This window comes from Cladophialophora psammophila, assembly GCF_000585535.1.
Source record: "Cladophialophora psammophila CBS 110553 chromosome Unknown aczJe-supercont1.16, whole genome shotgun sequence".
NCBI classification, from domain to species: Eukaryota; Fungi; Ascomycota; class Eurotiomycetes; order Chaetothyriales; family Herpotrichiellaceae; genus Cladophialophora; species Cladophialophora psammophila.
This window is the reverse complement of record NW_006912937.1, coordinates 421,708-439,973: the sequence shown is the minus strand read 5'-3', so window position 1 is coordinate 439,973 and position 18,266 is coordinate 421,708. Positions and strand designations below refer to the sequence as shown.

The 18,266-nt window shown below is 52.3% G+C and overlaps 8 protein-coding genes across 8 annotated transcripts; 4 read left to right on the top strand and 4 right to left on the bottom strand.

Moving 5' to 3' along the window:
• Nucleotides 1-159: 159 nt before the first annotated feature.
• A1O5_09428 (uncharacterized protein) lies at nt 160-1,159 on the top strand (the record flags this gene model as incomplete). Its single annotated transcript, XM_007750007.1, has 2 exons — nt 160-779; nt 832-1,159. 2 exons carry the CDS (start codon nt 160-162, stop codon nt 1,157-1,159), a joined length of 948 nt encoding a protein of 315 aa, XP_007748197.1.
• An 894-nt stretch (nt 1,160-2,053) lies between these two features.
• On the top strand, nt 2,054-3,776 carry A1O5_09427 (uncharacterized protein; the record flags this gene model as incomplete). The annotated part of the gene is made up of 2 exons (XM_007750006.1): nt 2,054-2,445; nt 2,498-3,776. 2 exons carry the CDS (start codon nt 2,054-2,056, stop codon nt 3,774-3,776), a joined length of 1,671 nt encoding a protein of 556 aa, XP_007748196.1.
• A 181-nt stretch (nt 3,777-3,957) lies between these two features.
• Nucleotides 3,958-6,058, bottom strand: A1O5_09426 (uncharacterized protein; the record flags this gene model as incomplete). Its single annotated transcript, XM_007750005.1, has 2 exons — nt 3,958-5,631; nt 5,804-6,058. 2 exons carry the CDS (start codon nt 6,056-6,058, stop codon nt 3,958-3,960), a joined length of 1,929 nt encoding a protein of 642 aa, XP_007748195.1.
• A 907-nt stretch (nt 6,059-6,965) lies between these two features.
• A1O5_09425 (uncharacterized protein) lies at nt 6,966-7,754 on the top strand (the record flags this gene model as incomplete). Its single annotated transcript, XM_007750004.1, has 1 exon — nt 6,966-7,754. One exon carries the CDS (start codon nt 6,966-6,968, stop codon nt 7,752-7,754), a length of 789 nt encoding a protein of 262 aa, XP_007748194.1.
• Nucleotides 7,755-8,399: 645 nt separating this feature from the next.
• Nucleotides 8,400-9,396, bottom strand: A1O5_09424 (uncharacterized protein; the record flags this gene model as incomplete). Its single annotated transcript, XM_007750003.1, has 3 exons — nt 8,400-8,897; nt 8,974-9,051; nt 9,121-9,396. The coding sequence occupies 3 exons, from the start codon at nt 9,394-9,396 to the stop codon at nt 8,400-8,402; spliced, it is 852 nt and encodes a 283-aa protein (XP_007748193.1).
• A 482-nt stretch (nt 9,397-9,878) lies between these two features.
• A1O5_09423 (uncharacterized protein) lies at nt 9,879-16,082 on the bottom strand (the record flags this gene model as incomplete). The annotated part of the gene is made up of 1 exon (XM_007750002.1): nt 9,879-16,082. The coding sequence occupies one exon, from the start codon at nt 16,080-16,082 to the stop codon at nt 9,879-9,881; it is 6,204 nt and encodes a 2,067-aa protein (XP_007748192.1).
• Nucleotides 16,083-16,706: 624 nt separating this feature from the next.
• A1O5_09422 (uncharacterized protein) lies at nt 16,707-17,060 on the top strand (the record flags this gene model as incomplete). Its single annotated transcript, XM_007750001.1, has 1 exon — nt 16,707-17,060. The coding sequence occupies one exon, from the start codon at nt 16,707-16,709 to the stop codon at nt 17,058-17,060; it is 354 nt and encodes a 117-aa protein (XP_007748191.1).
• Nucleotides 17,061-17,258: 198 nt separating this feature from the next.
• A1O5_09421 (uncharacterized protein) lies at nt 17,259-17,884 on the bottom strand (the record flags this gene model as incomplete). The annotated part of the gene is made up of 2 exons (XM_007750000.1): nt 17,259-17,385; nt 17,436-17,884. The coding sequence occupies 2 exons, from the start codon at nt 17,882-17,884 to the stop codon at nt 17,259-17,261; spliced, it is 576 nt and encodes a 191-aa protein (XP_007748190.1).
• Between the last annotated feature and the right edge of the window lie 382 nt (nt 17,885-18,266).

The window sequence follows — 18,266 nt, the reverse complement described above, 5'->3', positions numbered from 1 at the left end:
CTAGACTGAAAACGACCCCCGCAGTTAATACGATGCAACATTTTCCCACCAGCCGTGGAAACGCACCTGAGATGTCCAGCCACATTGTATTTATATTCAGTCAACCTGGCTGTGTTATGGACTGTCAGAACAGCAGCCTGAGAGGTGTACCGCATCTCAATGACGCCCGCCAGCCAGACCGTCTGGCTCCGTAGGAGGCATTTCTTCGAAGTCAACGATCAACCATGGTATTGCGACGCCTCCCTCTCCCGCAGCTTGAGACAGGTGCTGAACTACCCCTACAGGTTTCCGCAAACCCTCAGAGAAAAAGTCCAAGACTACTTGACCCTCGGTTGGATCAATAAGCTGCCAATCATCCAGTCCACCTCTCCGGCCGCTCTTGTCGCTCGTGTGCTCTCCACCGTCCTTGGTCCTCGACTCTCCGAGTATGTCTACGTCGACTTCGCCTCGGGAGCCGGTGGTCCAACACCATACATCGAGAATCACTTGAACAGCGAGCTTCGCGCCACAGGCAAGGAAGCAGTCAAATTCGTCCTCACCGACATCAGCCCGCATGTCAGTGCTTGGGAGGCCGTGGCAAAGAAGAGCAACAACATCAGCTACATTCCTCAGAGTGTGGACGCTACAAATGCTCCTACCCAGGAGACCTTGCTCAAGGATGTTCCTGGCGCAGAGGGAAAGAAGGTCATGCGCCTTTTCAGTCTTGCATTCCACCACTTCGACGATAACCTCGCTGCCAAGATCCTCGCCAACACCATCGACACGTCGGACGGATTCTGGTGAGTGTTCCGTATTTTCCGCTCTGGAGCGTGGCTACTAACCATGGTCCAGCATCTTCGAGCTCCAGTCTCGCCATCTCAGTTCGTTCATCCTTGTGAGTTTGCTCTGGCCGCTTGCCATGCTCATCACACCCATCTACTTTCTCCGCTCGCCGGGACATTTGTTCTTCACCTACCTCGTTCCCATCATTCCGTTTATTTGGGTTTGGGACGGCTACATTTCGTGTCTGAGGACAAGAACGCCCGAGGAAGTCGAAGCTCTCCTTCACCGGCATGTAGCGAGTGAGAAACTGGCGAAGTGGAAGTTCAAGAGTGGTCAAGCTTGCCATACCTGGCCCATTGGCTATCTCAATTGGGTCATATGCTACAAAGAAGATTGAAGACAGCTTCGCAATATTTTCCTGTCAATGAGATGCTCGCAAAAACTAAGTTGCTATCTTTCACCATTCTCTCCTCTAATTCACAGTCCCTTTGACAAGATCCAGCGCATGAAGCGAACACCAGAATCCCGAAAGAATCCTCACTATTCACGCAGCTTTGCCATTAAGGCCCTGTAAGGAGTCCTCTGCTCCTCGCAGCTCTTGAAAGCGTCCTCGTCCATCAGGTTGTTAGTATCACAGGCATTCGTCATTTCCAAAGGCCCTTTGGCGGTGAAGGCCGTGGTGGATGATAGATAGGCGGTCCAGGTTCACAAGGTGGAGTCATCTGCGTTGCCATCCCTAGTATTTCGGTAGTCACGAACGTGGAAATGCACACAAGGATAAGGATAAAATATCATACCTTTGAAAGGTATGTGCGAAACTTCCCCCCCCCCCCCCGGGGCGAGGGTATAGGCTTTTGATCTGCGCTAGATGACTTCTGTTCCGCGTGAGCTGTAATTTCCTATTGCTTTTGATCGCTATTCAGGTGTTTCATGAAAGATGACAGAAGCAGCGGGCAGTCTAGTGTTTCAACCTGGCACTGCTAGCCACTGGCCATGACCGCATCAGCCTTACAACAGCAAACTGCGCTAAAGCATCCAGACTACACGGGGCCAGTTAGGCATCCTCGGCTGACTCAATTGTCGATATTGTTGAAACACTTGCCTCAACTACACTTTGCCGCGCGGTAAAGGTCAAGATGCGGAAATGCACAGAGGCTATCATGCTGCTTCTCTTCCTCTCCATAAATATGCCTAACTGCCGGCACGACAGTCGGATCCTCAGACGGGAGCTAATGTTACTCCCCGGAGAGGTTTCTGTGCCCTCGCAATTAACACAAATATTCATTGGATAATGGAAGTAATTGGAGCTGCCGCCTCGATCGCCACACTGATCGAGGTAGCAAAGGTGGCATTTGAGCTTCAGCACCGCTTTCAGGAAGCGCCAGAGAAAGTCAAGAAATCCATCCATCAAGTCCACTATCTTGCAATCCTGCTGCCGACGCTGCTTGAAGTAAAAGAGAACATTCATGACGAGCGTGGCGTTGCGGAGGCTTGCGCCACGATGCTGGAGGCGTGCCGCCATGAAATAGCCGCTCTCAAGGATACTCTAGCCTCGATCACAAAGGGCAGACATCATGGCCGAATACATTGGGTGCTCGTGGGCCAGACGAGGGCGAAGGAGTTGATGACTGAATTGGCCCAAGTTGAAAGCTCCCTGACCTTAGTGCTTAACATGCTACAGTGGTAGGTAGGAACGGGATCCATTTTAGAGGAATACAACTACTGACTTTCAAAGCCAACGCTTACAGATGCTTTCCGAAGTGACGGCAAATCTGTCCCAGCAGATGGCACTTGCCAAAAGGCTTGTGCAAAGGCCCAACTTTTGTTCATGTTCTCACATCGAACGCCCCTCCCGGGACGCAAGAGGCAGAAAAGGGGCTTTCAATCAGAAAGGAACCTATGTCAGTCGGCGGACATTCGGCTGCGCCAATCTGGCAACGGTAGCTGCGACCGTCGCGTCTCTGTGCCGCGATGGAGACTATACATCCGTCTTGTCGCTCAAGCTGGATCTGATTTCGAAATGGGGGCTTCAACTGGAGTTTTCTGGGTGGCTACCTGAGCTTCGAGTGGACAGAATCTTGCTCAGCACGCGTCAATTCGTTCCAAACAATGACCCCTTCATGTTGGCATGTCATGACGGCGACATTGGGACTGTTCGAGAAGTTTTGTCGAAGAATCCTGCCAGCGTGACCTTCTCAGACGAGTGGGAACGCACTCCTCTCTGCCTTGCCATTGAAGGAGGGCATGTCGACATATGCAAAGAGTTACTTGGTCGCGGAACCCGGATCGACTCGACTTTCGGCCAGTACCAAACCCCAGCGGTGTCATGGGCGCTGAAACTCCGGAAGTTGGATATTGCTCGCCTTTTGCTCTCCAAGGGGGCATCGCTCGAGCATCTAAGTGCTTGGGGGTGGTCACCCATTTTTTACTTGTGGGCGGAGACGCGGCGACATGAGGAATCGTCCTTGTTTCTCGACATCCTGCGAAGCACAGATGATTTCGACTGGCTGCATCGAGGGGTTGTCGACACTGAAGGATGGACATTACTTGCTCGATGCGCTGTCTACGGAGTCCCGAAGGACACATTGACTCTTATAAAATACGGCGTCGATCCGTCCGAAAGGGCTCCCGGGTCCGAATGGACAGCCCTGCATTACGTCGTCTACTATGGCGTCGTCGACGCCTTCTTCGCCCTATTCCCAATCTTTCAGGATCGCGCAGGTATCGAGCTCCCCGACTCCATCGGATGGACATTGCTCCACCTCGCCGTCGGAAACGGTAACGCTGCTGTCATACGCCACCTGCTCGAGAACGGCGCGGATTGGAAAGCCGAGACGTTGCCGTCTTACGACGAAGACATACCTGATTCGATACAAGGGATTCCGGCTTCTGCTGTCCAAATCGCACTCGCCTACGGTGAACAGAGATATCTCGATTTCTTGGACTTACTCGACGAGCTCGGCTTACTTGAGAACGAGGGCGAAGCTGACGAAGTCTGGTCTGATGCTGTTTGAAACGAAGCTTAGCCAACGCCCAACAACTCGGACGAAACCTGCAGGCCACAGGTTGTACTCTCTATCTTCTTCCACCTCGCCATGACTTGACGACATCTACAAAGAAAATTAGGCATGAGCATTTTTCGTATCTCGTACAAAAGTTTGATGGGATATTTCCCTCAATATAAGGCCAGACCGTTCACAATTTACTCTCGCCTCCTCCCCCTCCGCTGCCATGCTTCTCTTTGGTTTCCATCCACCCGAAGCTCGCTGCGCTGTTCAGGCCGGGATCGATGATGACGTTCAGCACACAGACCTTCTCGGGCTCGATGAACGCCAGCCTCGTCGCCTCGGCCAACTCATCTTCCGTGCGCACAAGCCAGCCTCTCCCACCGACCATGTCGGCGAGGAACTCATAGCGCGTCTCGTACAAGAGGGAGGTACTCCGCAGTCCTCGCCGGCGCGATTCTTTTCGATCCTCCTCGTCTTTCCCTTTCCCTTTCCCCATCGTCGGGGCCCTTGTTGTGGCAGTAATCTTTGTGTCATCCCTCGCGGTCTGCGCTTGCATCTCTCTCCAACGGTTCTCCTCCGCTGCGTCGCCCTTGTATATCCCGCTATTGTTCATCACGATGATGAGCACGTCCATCTTGTGTCGGGCCATCGTCTCGATCTCCATACCCGAAAACCCGAACGCGGAATCCCCCTCGAGCGCGACGATCTTCTTCGTCCCCCTCCGCGGGATGTTGTACGCGGCCCACGCGGCGATCGCGTACCCCATCCCAACGCCCATGGTCGCGTACGTCCCAGCGTCGAGGCGCTGGCGTGGGAACTCGAGGGGAAACATGCTGCGCGAGATGTCCATTGTATTGGCTCCCTCGGAGACATAGACTACCCGCCCGTTTTCGGGGGGAGAGAGGGCGTGGAGCTGGGATTTGATGATGTGGTAGGCGCGCTCATATGTTAGGAGCGCATTGGGCTTCGTGGACGTCGTTGCCAGACGAGCGGATTTCTCTTCGTTTTTCGCGGCGCTTGCCGCGAGGAGAGAGAGGTACGATGACGGCCGTGGTGACGCCGGCGACGAGGAGAAGCGGAAGGTATTGGTCGGAAATGCTTTCCACTCCTGACCGAGCTCCCGGCGGAGCTGATCGACGACGAAGGCAATGTCCCCGAAGATACTGAGCGACGGCTGACCGAGACTGTTCGCCCGGCCCAGCTCCTCAGGTGAGATGTCGACCTGGATGATCTTGACGTCCGGGCGGTATTTGGGCGCCTCTCCGAAGTGGAGGATCCAGTTCAACCGCGCGCCCAGGAGGAGGATCACGTCTGCGTGCTTGAGCGCTGCAGAGCGGGCGGACGAGGTGTTCAGGGGGTGAGAGTCCGGGACGATGCCCTTGCCCATGGGCGTCGGGAGGAACGGTATGTTGTGGGCCGAGACAAGGCCTCTGATGGAGCCCTCGGCGCGGGCGGATGCTGCGCCTTTACCCACAATCACGAGCGGAGCGGAAGCGAACTTGAGCAGGTTCGCCGCGGAGACAATAAGGGCTGGATCTGCCGACGGTTTAGGCGGCGATAGCACAGAAATTGGCGGGTGGGATGTCGATCTCTTCGCGGGGACTGGCTCCATGATCAGTTCAGTGGGTAGGTCGACGAAGGTAGGGCCCGGTCGACCGTACCAGGCGGTTCGATATGCGTTGCGGATGGCCGCTACGATGGTCGAAGGGTCTCGCGACGTCGGGCGGATGGCTCTCTTGGTGTGCGGCGTCAAGAGGGAGATGGCGTCCATTTCTTGAAAGCCCCCTTTCGTGGCGAGGCTGGACTCGGACGAGCCTCCGAGAACGAGGAGCGGGAATGCATTGGCTGAGGCGTTGCCAATCTGTTTCACCCAACCAACCCTCAGCAAGAAAAGCATAAAAATACCCACCGAGGGCACGAAAGAACAAAGAGATGAAGCGGGCAGGGACACGATAGAGGAATGCATTTTTTCTCTCTCTCTCCTCTCTTCGCTACCTCTTCCTGTATGTGTGCATGACGTACGGAGTACTTACCCCAGCCAGGCCGTGCAGAATGCCCGGCCCGCCCGTCAACAGACACACGGCGGGCTTGCCAGTGAGATAGCCGTAGGCCGACGCGGCGTAGCTGCAGGCCTGTTCGTTGCGGTAGCCGACGACGCGGATGCCCAGGTCGATGGCCTCCTCGGCGATCTCGGCCACGGGGATCCCGACCAGCGTGTGGATGACGGCGACGCCCAGGTCGTGCAGCGCCTGCGCGATCACCTTTGCGCCCGTCAGGTTATCGTCCATTGGTGTGGTATTGTTATTGGTATTATGGACGCAGCCAACAGATATAACAACGACGACGACACCAACGACTGGCGATTTGTACGGTTAGAGAAGAAGTGTGTCCAGGGGCACTTGAGTTGAGGTCACATTTGAATGGGCCTCCTGTTCGAATACTGTCGCAACCGAGCAACGACAACAACGGACCTGATATGTGCGGATTGCGGCTCTTTTTCTCTCTTCTTTGATCGGTCTCCGCCCCCGGGCACCTTTTTGGGTCTTTGCCTCGATTATCTCCTCTGAGGCCAGAGGAGGAGGTGGAGGAGATATTGGACAAAAGCGGAGAAATGTACATATGGAGTTCGACTCGAATGGCGTGATAGACCCGAGGTACACATTAATACCTGATTGGGAAATCCCATGGTGGCTCAGACCTATCATGGCAACGAGTCGGACGGAAGGGCAGTTAGTAGCATGCCTATAATAAATAATGACTGCAGTAACTTGTTCGTCCTGAATCCCTGGATCCTCCCTCCTAGGGATCACTCGATATGCACTATATTGAACGGCCTGTGACAGACAGACCCTTCTTGACGCCAATATTGATGGTAATATGGCTTTCTGTTGCAAGAACCGAGGTCAAACTTTTGATGGCGGCTCTGGAGATCCCCGACTTCGGACGCGCTTTCTTCCTTCTCCGCAGAGGGTAGTTGTTAGCATTGGGGTTGAGTGGAGGTGGTACGTACTGGTTCTTCATGCTTTGTTGGAATAAGCCGGAGAGACGCAGTTCTGGAACCTGATAACATCATCGTCGATAGCGAAGGGTACAAGACGTTGAAATACAGACAAACCATCGAGGATACGTATTCATCCGTCTGTCGTGTCCCTCCTAGATCGTCCATCCATCCATCCATCCAGCTGGCTTCCATCTATGGCTAGCGCCGTCTCATCCCTTCATGCCGGGTCAGGCAATGAACGCTTCAACGCCGAAGCAGCGTCTTGGGACCGCAATCCCTTCGTCCACAAGGCTAGCAAACATGCCGCGGACGCCATAATCCCCCGGTTTCCGGCACTGAGAAGTCCACCCGGGCCTGACGGGTTGGATGTACTGGAAATAGGCTGCGGCACGGGGCTGCTGTCCCTCATTCTGGCGCCCTACGTCAAACGCCTGGCCGCTGTAGATGCCGCAGAGGGAATGATTGATGTCCTAAAGACCAAGCTGGAGGGCCCAGGGACGCCTCAGAACATTGTTCCCGTCGCTGTCCTGTTGGAGGACCCGGAGGACAGACAACTACCGCCGGCAGATGAAAAGGAACCCGATGGAAAGAGGCTCAAGTTCGACCTGATTACTTCGCACTTGGTCTTACATCACATCCCAGACCTGAAAACGGTGCTGACGACCATGCTCGGCTGCTTGAAGGAAGGGGGCAGCGTGGCTCTGACTGATTTCGAGAACACGGGACCAGAATCGAAGAGGTTCCACGCCAAATCGAGGATGGGCGGCGTTGAAAGACATGGCATCCATCGCGACACGATGGCAGCCTTGATGAATGAGGTTGGATTCGTGAATGTTCGGGTAGAAACGGCCTGGACCATGGACAAATCCGTTGAAAAGTTCGAGGGCGAGTTTGGCGACGCTGGAAGGCCGGGGGAGTTGCAAGGCGAGATACAGCGCTTTCCCTTCGTCCTGTGTACAGGCGAAAGGAAGTTTTGTCAGTGAACGTTAGCTTGATGATTCTATAGCCTCGACATCTGTTCAACAAGATGTTGTTAAACCGGCGAGACTCACGGTCTTCCAGGATATGGTAGGAACAGAAACAATCCTTAGTTATTGGTGTCTTTCTAAACACACCGGCGAAGGATGGGAATCACAGTGCTTTGCTGTGTTGCGATGCTTGAAGCATTGCCTCAAGTACCAGCTTGAGGCAGCTAAGAATTGAAGAAGCAATTGACTTGTTGCAATTTATCAATGTGTTGAAACGTATAATGCACTCCAACTCCCATTCCCCAAGGCTAATTTAAGCCGACAGGTCCTAGCTCCTCACTTTCTTCCGATGTTTGTAGTTGTCTCTTCTCCTTTTCCATGCTTTGCTTTCCTTTGGTGCTCTCCAGTTCCACGAACGCCATTGTAAAACATTGCAAGTGGCATCTTCACCTTCTCGGGCGTTGTGCCAGTCCGTGAGCCACTCGCTTTCCTTCAACAAAGATGTTATCTGAACCTTTTCTTCTCTCCAATGCCTAGCGACACCGCCCAAGTGGTTGAATTATAGTTGCTCATAGCGTTTTATCCTCACCAGCTGAGCATTGTTGGCAGGCGTGACTAACCAAAGGGCTACAGCGCTGGTCCAATAGCTCGCAGTGCCATCTAGACCTCAAGGAGCGCTGCCTTTTCCTCGACAACGCCATCCTCGGTTTTGGCGGCCAGCAACTTCATCGCTTCCTTGCGGGCATGTCTCTTTTCCATACGGAACTGCATGACCGTACCCAAAAGAACACCAAAGTTAATCTGCACGGGCACCACAATCAAAGCATACTCAATATTCTTCACCCGTGCCAGATCCAATTTCTCGAGTGTTTGAAGGGCACCGTAGCCCAAGCTCGTGGTAATGGCGATACCAAGAAGCATGAAAGCACGGACGAGCCAGTTTTTACGTGTATTCTTGGGGAGCTTGGTGGAACCGCGGGTGCGGGAGTCGACGTGGATGAAGGTGTGAATCACGTAGTAGACATACGTGAGAAGGGAGACGCCGATGGAAATGGGAAGAAGGATCATGTTAAGTTTCTTAAGCAGACAGACAATTTTCATCGCGATAGAAGGTTTGGATGGGTCGTCGGACTCCGGAAGGGTTTTTGGAACCCACCACTGTAAGCCCCCAAGCGTTAGTTAGGCGTTTGAGCTGTGCGTCAAGCACCGAGATTTGCAGGGTGCATGGACTTACATCGAAAAGCGGCATCCAAATTATCATGAATACACAGACGTACAACCAGCTGATGATGTATCCGACGGTGTAGGCAATCTAAATCGAAAGACAAAGTCAACATCCACCACCACACCCGAGTGGTTATAGAAAGAAGCAAAGGCATACACCATAGTCCTCTTCCCCGGGAGCTGGATATTCATGCTTGCCAGCATACACAATCTGCAATGGCCCAACCCGGAGGGCTTCCATGAGGGCCATGAGCAGAATGACGCAGCGGATCTGCTTTCTCATCATGCGGAGATTAAATCTGCGGATCTTCTTCCAATCCTCGACTTCGAGTGTAGAGGTGGGAGAGGGAAGAGCATTGTCGACAGTGCGGGTGTCAGCTGCTCGAGAGGCTGCTCGAGAGGAGCAGCGATGAGGATACCACGGGCAGGGCATGGTGATGCTCAGTTGGCGACGGTGGGAGTCGAGCTGCATCAGGCAGAGAGGGGAGACGACGTGGTTAGGAAGAGAACAATGTTTGCAGACGATGGTGCGACAAAGAAAAGATGAAGGAAAAGAGTGGGAGGTGATGAAGAGGGAGCAGTTGAGGCTGTGGATTGACTGCTGCCTTTGGTTACGCAGATGACGGGATGAGCCTGGGCGACCTGGCGAGTGGGCAGTGATGACTGGGGAGCTCTCTAGCGCCAGCGGAGCAACGCTAGTTCCTATATTGGTTTAGTGGCTGCGGCACAGTTGAGGTTCGTGTCGACCAAGTCAGCCTTGTACCCAGTACCCAGTACTGGCTACGTTTCTCTTGGCTGGGCAAGGCTGGGCATGTGTCAGCCTCGCTCCCACAATGTCGAGAGGCGGATGCCAACAACAACATGGCTGTGGAACTCCGTACAGAACTTTCATCTTTGAGTGCTTTGAACTAATATTCACACGTCCTCTTCTGATCCCAAAAACACGGGGATCCCATACATCACAGGCGCGGCCCCGTTGAGATACTTCAATAAACATGCATCGCGAGCATGTGCCACAGCCTCATCCAAAGACACAGGTCCAAGTTTCGGGTCGTCACATGCCTGGCGCCTTGTTCTATCCTCTTTCCTGGTCTTTGCGTTTTCAGACTTGTTGGTTTTCGGTGCTCCTGAGCCCAAACCAACGTCAATCAATCCCCATTGCGCCATCAGCTCCATTGCGAAACGGTCAATATCCCGATCCGTGACGTCCCACAATGTTCCCACCACGGCAGGGCTACCTCCACTGAGATAACTCAACGGCAGTCCATGCGGCTCATATACTCCACATTCGGTCAATTTGGCACTACTGCAACCCATCAGCAATGCCACCGCACACTTATCCATCTTACGGATGGTGCGAGGCCTGATGTATTGCCCACCGCCACCGTGGCCAAAGTAGAGCATGAGTGAACTGCCTTTCAAAGCTGTCTCAAACTCGTTTCCTTCAGGTTGCCGATTGACAACAGCTCGGTATCCAGGCAGCTGATCTTGGAAGATCTGACCGAAGGTCTCTTGCGTTGCCTTCAAGTCGGAAGATGGGTTGAGGATGTATGCACCATCTGTTCTCGGGATCATATAACCTTCAAGATCATGCGATTGATCTCCAATGGCTTTCAACCTTTCCCAAATTGATGCGATGGAAGGCATCCTAGAAACGGCCTGGCCCTTCAAGCACGACAACGACTCCCAGGGGAACACCTGCAACTCTTTATCTAAGACCAGAATCACATGGCCCTGCTTCTCCTGCGAGGTTGATCTTTGATCGTGGTAAGAATGCAGTGCGTCCAATACCTCAACCAACATGGCGTCAAAATCGATCTCGTCATATGCGTTGCGCTCACCATTAAATTGTAGGATATCAATAACAAAATATAAAAGGTCCGTGACCGCATCCTCCACCTCAACTTCCCGAGGATGGCCGAGTGCCACAAAAAGCTCCAGCACATGATCATGGAGTTCAATCTCATGGTCGTATTGCTTTGACGGTTTCTGCCTCGAGGGGAGGTGCCTTTTCAGTGTCGAGGATAGACATTGTCCGAACTTCATGAGTCCGCTCTGGTCCGAGTTAGCAGCGGAGAGCAGTCCTCGAAAGCCACCAAACCAGATATTCTCGATATTCTCTAGTAGTGTACCCAGTCGACGATCTAAGCCTTGACGTTCCGCATACCATGCCTTTCTGACAGACTTGTTGACTGAAGAACCCCTAGCATCGTGAGCAGTGGAATTGGCTCTCATGATGATATCCTGCATCTCTGCTTTTGCACTTTTCAGGTCAAGTTCCTCGTTGTCTCCTTCTGATGGATCTGGTCGTGTTAGGGGGATTCTGACAACAAACGGCGACCTCTGATATGCCAATTGCGCCACAAAAAGCTCATTTTCATCTTCGTTCAGTCCAAGGTATACGACAGACCAGGAAGCAGGTAGAAGGCTCGTGTAGTCATTCAACAGCATATCTGAGCTTAGACATATGCCATTCTCATCGACACTTTGTGTACTTGGCCAATCATCCATGCTGGTCCTCTCGGCCGCACTGAGCTCGCCCAAAGTCACGAAACGTTCGCGCGTAAGGGCGAGATCAAGGGGGCTCATTATGTCCACCACGACGTTCGAGGAACAGCTGACCAATGATTGGTTCAAGGCCGATGAGAGCAGACTGATCTGTGCCAAGAGTTTATGGCACGTGTGAACAATGTCGGAAGGAACTTGGTTTTGCTCTTTGTTGCTCACCTCACGAAGGATGTCGTAGGCTAGAAGCAGCAATCCCGTCCCGTCCTTGTTTGTCTCTTCCGCTTGCTTTTGCCTCGTCCTCTTCTTTGAGTCTCGGTCCTTTTCTTTTGTGATTCGAGGGCCTGCAGCTTGTACGAATGAAATCCTGCCGCTTTTCCTCGCTGATCGGTATCTCACCGGAATGGCGACGGCTGTTTCTGCGAGCACACTATGTACGGTATCTTCCGAGAAAATCTTGAGCGCAGAGTGGACCAAATTGAGCGCTATTGATATTGACTTGCGGCCATCGTCATCCCCGTCACATGGCAAGCGAGCATCAGACGAATCGTTTGCATCTGCGCAACCATGGAACGCCCGAAGTCTACTTTCCAGAATTGAAACTCTCGCCTTGATTCCGTTCAGCTCTAAGGAAGACTTCGAGATGGACGAAGCCTCCGTTGAGGCACAGTTGACTAGGCTATTCCCTTTCTGACCCTTGACGGCACGTTTTCTTGCTGAAGGCTTTCCTGAAGCGCTGATGGTTTTAGCTTTCTGGATATCGCTCACGCCCTGTTTTATAGACCGTGAGTTCATCTCAGCCTGCAGCTGCTTGGCCTCATTCAAGCACCGAGAAGCGGCTGAATCGTCCCGGAGAATTAGATACGTCTCGGCTTGATTGAGGGATACGAGAAGCCGTATCCAATTTGCATTGCGGTCCTGGGTGATATGCGACAGCTCTTGAAGTTTAGTTTTAGCCTTATCAAGTTGGCCAGCTCGGGCATGGAGGAGACTGAGGTCGCTCAATGCAATCGCAGCATGAATCAGGTACTTGGATTTCTTGGCAATTTTCAATACCTGCTCATAGAACATAGTGGCATCTTGATACATGCCGCAATGAGCGTTCAGAAATGCCATATGGCTGAACACCGCGCAACACAACGAGATCTCGGGCCCAAGCACGACTGTGCTGGGCGTCACTCGTGTCAACGGAGCGGAGGACATATCAAGCTTGGAAAAGTTGATGGACAGCCTGTGCAGTTCTGCATCGAGTGAACAATCCGGCTGCGAGGGAGTTGCGGATGTACAAACCCTGTCGACTGAACACCAAATAGAGGCAGAGATTTTGGCGGACTGCCGTGCAAGAACGATGGCGTTCAGAAGCTGACTTCGCTCATAAGCTAGCCGGGAGGCCAGATGAGCGGCTCTGCACATAATGCTCTGTTCTTTCAACTTGGCCTTGATCGACGTTCCCCTTTCTGCCCTGTTCCAGGCCTGCCATGCATTTCGGGCACGTTCTAGCCACTTGGTGCTCTCATCAAGATCATTTGCATACAGATGGTGTTCCGAATAGGCGAGTGCAAATTCTGCTTCAAACAATGGATCACCCACGTCTTCATTTGCCTTTTCGGCCATGACGAAAGCCTTCCGGGCAGACTGAAGATCCTTCAATAAGTCGTGGAACTGGCCTTTGCGTAGGAGAATCCTCTTTTGTGACAGCTCTTGAACGCGAACCCCAAGTTCCACCAAATGTTGCAAAGCTTCGAGTGCCACCAGACCAATTTCGTGGTTTCCCAGAATCGCCGCATATTCAACCGAGAGCAGAAGTGGAGTGATATGGGCTCCCACGTCAATACAGATCACACGTGTCTCTTCCTCGGTCCTGCAGCTCTGAATGATTTCACACAGCTGTCCCACCCCATGCGACAATTCTTGGTCGGTAAGCAGTCCAGTAAAAAGCCCATATTGGAGGCAGAGAAGCGAACGAAGTTCTGGCTCATATTTCCGCAGGAAGACGCTTTCCTTTTCCGCAAGGCCAGTCGTGAGTACATATTGGATGAAAGAGAAGTCAACGACAAAGGTCGAAGCTGGCATCCTCTTCTTTAAGGCCAACTGCAATAGCTCATTGATGAACCTCAGAGTGTACACTTGGTATTCCGGCTGCTGCAGGAGTTGGAGCAAAATCCTTACCATTGTTGCACATAGACGGTGTCGGTGGTCGTCTAAGCCTAATTCAAACATGGCTAGTATCTGTTTCTCGAGCAGCGCTGCGCGATGAAAGGCTGGCAGTGATGGATCGTCGTAGAAGCTGTCGTCGTTTTCCACTGAGGCATGATCAAAGACCGTTTTAGTGTACGTAACAAGAACTCTCCCAAAAGCCTTGCAATTCGGCTCTGATTTTGACCATGCAAAATGAGATGAAGCAGATAGAAGCAACTCCGCAACATCACCGAGGATGCCTTCTCTTATGTTGGCTTCAATAGCGTTTCGAAGGGCGGTCTGGGCCATTTGAAAGTCATGCACTTCCAGGTAGCAGGCTGCGAGCCTTTCATACTTGAGTGCGATATGCGCCGCCTTTTGATCGCTTAATGGCAAGTCTAACAGACCTAGCAGCGACAAGTCTAGAATGTTGGCTTGTTCTAGAGGGGATTTGTTCTCTTCGGCGGCTTCTAAGTACCGTGACCAGAGCAACTGGGATACCCGTACTCCAAGCTGGTTTAATGGCGTCTCCATCAGGCCCTGAGAACTTAAAACAGCGCACTCGACCCGGAGAAACTGGACTTCAGCAGAACAATCTCTGAGGGTTTGTAACGCCGTCGCCGTGAGGTCTGCATTTCGTGTGATAGCACAGTGTTCGGTGCATAAGACGGCGTCAATCGTCTTAATGAGCGTAATTAGGAAGGCCTTGTGGTTCTCGGTACCCGAAGTTTCTGAAGTGGATATAAGAACCGGGCGTGTGTGGCGACGTAGGAAGTTGAAGGAACAGTAGGTCAAGCGGATAAGAGTCGTTTGAAAATCTAGAGAAAGCCCGTCTTCGCTGCCAGGTCGTGCTTTGACAAACAAGACCAGCTCGGCAGCTGCCTTGCGTAATTGGGCTAGGTGCAGTAGGAACCTGTCAAGCTCAACTGCAGAGAGTTCTCTTGCCTCCCCGAGAGCATTTTCCACGCCCTTCAACGACTCCAACGTCTTTGGCGATCCACTTGAGGATCTCAACCGTGCTACGGCGATTTGACACCGCAGTATCAAATGCGTAACACCCTTGATTTTCCGAAGCCGCTCTTCCACCAGAGCAATGAGCGGAGGATATTCATCTGGATCCCGGATGATGCGTAACAAAGTCTCAATCAACTCTGACGGAACGAGAAACTCGCATTTTACTGCGTGCATAAGCTTCTGAAATGAAACAAGCGCTTGAAGGATGCAAGTGGTTGACGCCTTGAGATCCCTCGAAGTCGCAAATAGCTGCTTGATCGCTCTATGCAGTGGTCGCCACACTTCTGTTGCCGGCTCTAGCTTGTGGCCAGATTGGACCCAAGATTCGAACTTGATACGTAACGACAAGCAAAAGAGTTTGAAAAGATCCTGTGGTGATGGGCTCTCTGCTTTTGAGCTCGTGGAAAGCGCATACAACTTAGACAAGGCAAGTGAAATGGTGCGAAGCTGCTGGCCAGACTGGTCGGATCTCAGGTGTTGTTTTTCAAGTCCCTTTAGCGTAACCCAAGCTGGACTTCCAACGGTATCCTGCTGAAGCGAGTTTAGGAGCTCTGAGTTGATACATTTTGCCCCAATCAGGAGAGCAAGACGGAGAGCTTGGCTCTGCAATGATGCTGTGAATCTGAACCTTTGGCTTTCATCTGCTGCATCTGGCCGACCTAGCAGGAGCCTTGCGATGCTTGCTTGTGAAGCAGGACTCTTTTTGACTTGGTCTGCCCAGTAACTTTCGTGGATGTCGCAAAGTTGACGTTGTGCTTGGGCTGAGAGATTCAGGGAGATGCTTCTGTCCAGCAAAATCAGTGCAGCATTCTCCAGGCCCAAATCATTGTCGGCGTAGGATGTCACATCATTGGAATCACGCTTCCGCAAAAACTGCAGTGAAGAGTGAGACATATCTGCTACCAGACCCCAATCCGGCGGCGTATTGGAGTGGACGCTTTTCTTGGGGTTGGTGGGAGGTATTTTTCGTTCTCTGTTCGGTGACCGTGCTTGGAGTGGGCCGTCAGAAGGTGCAAAGGACGGTATCGTGCTTGTTGTTGGAGTATCTCTTAGAGCTTTGGCAGCCTCTCCAAGGCACTTCAAGGTGGAGTTGAACGTTTCGGTGGCAATCTTTCGCTGTTCAGCCTGCGATAGGCGTGGCAACTGGTCGTCATTGCCTTCATGAATTTGTACTGCAGCACCTGGCTTTTGCCTGTTTCTGGTCGCGGGCCTGATTGGGGGTCGACTTATGTTAGAAGCTTTTGTTTGTGCGGTCTTCTTAGCCGAAGACCGAGTGATCTTAGATTCACACTCGTCGAAGGAACCCAGGCCAAGAATAGCTCGCAAAAATCTCAGAGTTCGTGTTGTTGGCGCGGCTAGGTTGAGGTGAGCCCGAACCACATCGACGGGCGCAGAGGCAACGGCATCCTGAAAAGCCGTCATTGTAAAGGTATGATGATGGGGAGGTGCATACTGCACTATTCTACCAGTACGGCCATTATTTGGAGTTGATTATGTCTGATGTATGCCGTTGATGGCGGAAGCGCGTAGCTGATGACCACATTCAGCCATGAAATAAACACGAGGCTTGTGGCTTGCTGGGTAATGGATATTAGACCCGGCATTAAGTTCTTGCAATTCCGAGCTTATGCCACCAGCTTGGCGCAGCAGGATTCCATGAGCACATGAAAGTTTGGCGACTGGCAAAGCATGAGACCTCAAGACAATCCACACCTCAACACCATGCATACCATTGTTTCTTAAGCGTCAATGAGCTGCATGAAGTCCCTACTATCCTGCGGCGTAGCCCAGACACGTCTGCTCAGAACGAATGTCCTTAGCCCGTGTCAGTCCCGACTACGCTGGCTGCACCAATCCCGACATGCGGCCTCGCAACCACGCAGTCTCCCTCGCATAGCTCAAACTTCCATATGGGACTCGATCATTCCCAAAGCATTTCGGAACAGATCCCGACGTCTCGAGAGACCTGTGCAAACGAAACCCACGAATCCGGCAACATACTTCATTTGGATCTATATTCTGATCGGCTCACAAGCCATTCGAATCATGGGCGTCAAGACCGAGTTCATGGTTTTCTCTCGCAGAGCGGACATCAAGATAGAAAAGCTGAGAGAGGTTGTTACAAGGCTCCAGAACGGCGAAGAAGTGGATGTAGAGAAGGTCCTGGGCACTGGAGACGAAAAACAAGAGCGGGAATGGGAAGAAGTGTTGGAGGAACTGCAAAGGGAGGATAGAGTATGGCAAAGCAACAAGAAAAAGAGCCGCGAAGTAAAGGAACGTATGGCCAAGGAGGAACAAGACGCCAACCCAGTTAACGACATTGATGACAAAGCTCTGGCGGTCAATCTATCACCTTCATCGCCCAACCTTGCCGTTCCACGGAGTCCTGGATTCTACTGAGCCTCTCAACAAAAGTAATCTGAAGCCGGAAAGGATCAAGAAATACTGCGGGAAGGGTGCATTACTCTGATGTTAGTCCAAGAACCGACTTCGAAGAAACTCCGTCCAAACCCGGAAATGGCAGAAAGCCACAGTACAGGACGCTCAGCCATGAGCTTCCTTCGTCTCTCATGCATGTACCGCGGCTTGAATCTCTCTTCATACCCTCTTCAACACAAAGCCAAGCCAAGGGAAACGCATGCGATGGCCATTCCCCAGCTCGATGACCATCTCTCGTCTGCTGAGGCGTACGAGTTTGCCCTCTTGTGGTCTGCCAGGTTTGGCACTGCAGGGCGGTCAACCCGCGAATTTTAGGCAGCTGAATGGGTGACTTACTCATCGGTTGTACCAACAGAGACATACATTCCTGCTTGCAGGCCTGTGGGATCCGAATGGTCAACCCCGATGTCTTTCGCTGCATATTCCGAGCTCGAGTTCTTTTGCTTCGTATCTTCTGCACTGATCTTTTCGGCATCCTTTTCAGCGGTTTGAATGGGAAGTCTATTGATCCAGGCATGAACCTCCGGAAAGTCCTTCTCCGAGAAGCTTGGTTCACACTGCACGTCTAGTGTCTGCAACACCATTTTGATCATCCAACCTGCATGGATATCAGCGATGGAGCATGTATCTCCCCCAATCCATGAGCCAAGCGTCAGAAAATCGTTCTCGACGCCGTCCAACATCTGACGCAACTCGGGTGGTGCACTGGGCCGTAGTGCCTGAAAGTCTGGGCGGTTAAAGATCGAGAATAGCTCTTCCCTGTCTTTCAGAAATTCTGTGCTCATCAGCGTCACCGCAAAAGTGGAAGGCAGACCCAAAAGCTACGGTATCCGAAAGACTCGTATGCATGGTCGGCCGGACTTTAGGCAAGAGCCGCTGCTTTGGCCAGGAAGACGCTTTGAACTGCTTCCATGAAGACGCGGTTGTCAGCACAGAAATCGTGGCCTACGGCATTGACAGGAATGCGTCTGTATGCGATGCCCAGCTGGGCAAAGATAGGACGCAGCATCTCAAATGGCTGCTCACAAACCTGGAATGGGATGGGACACATTGGCAAAAGATTCCGAGCCTTTTACGCGTTCGGCGTGAACTGGTAGTCATAGAGGACCATGAGGTGTTCGAAACGCCGTTCATTCTGGACGGTTGAGGTTGGAAAAATCGACACTG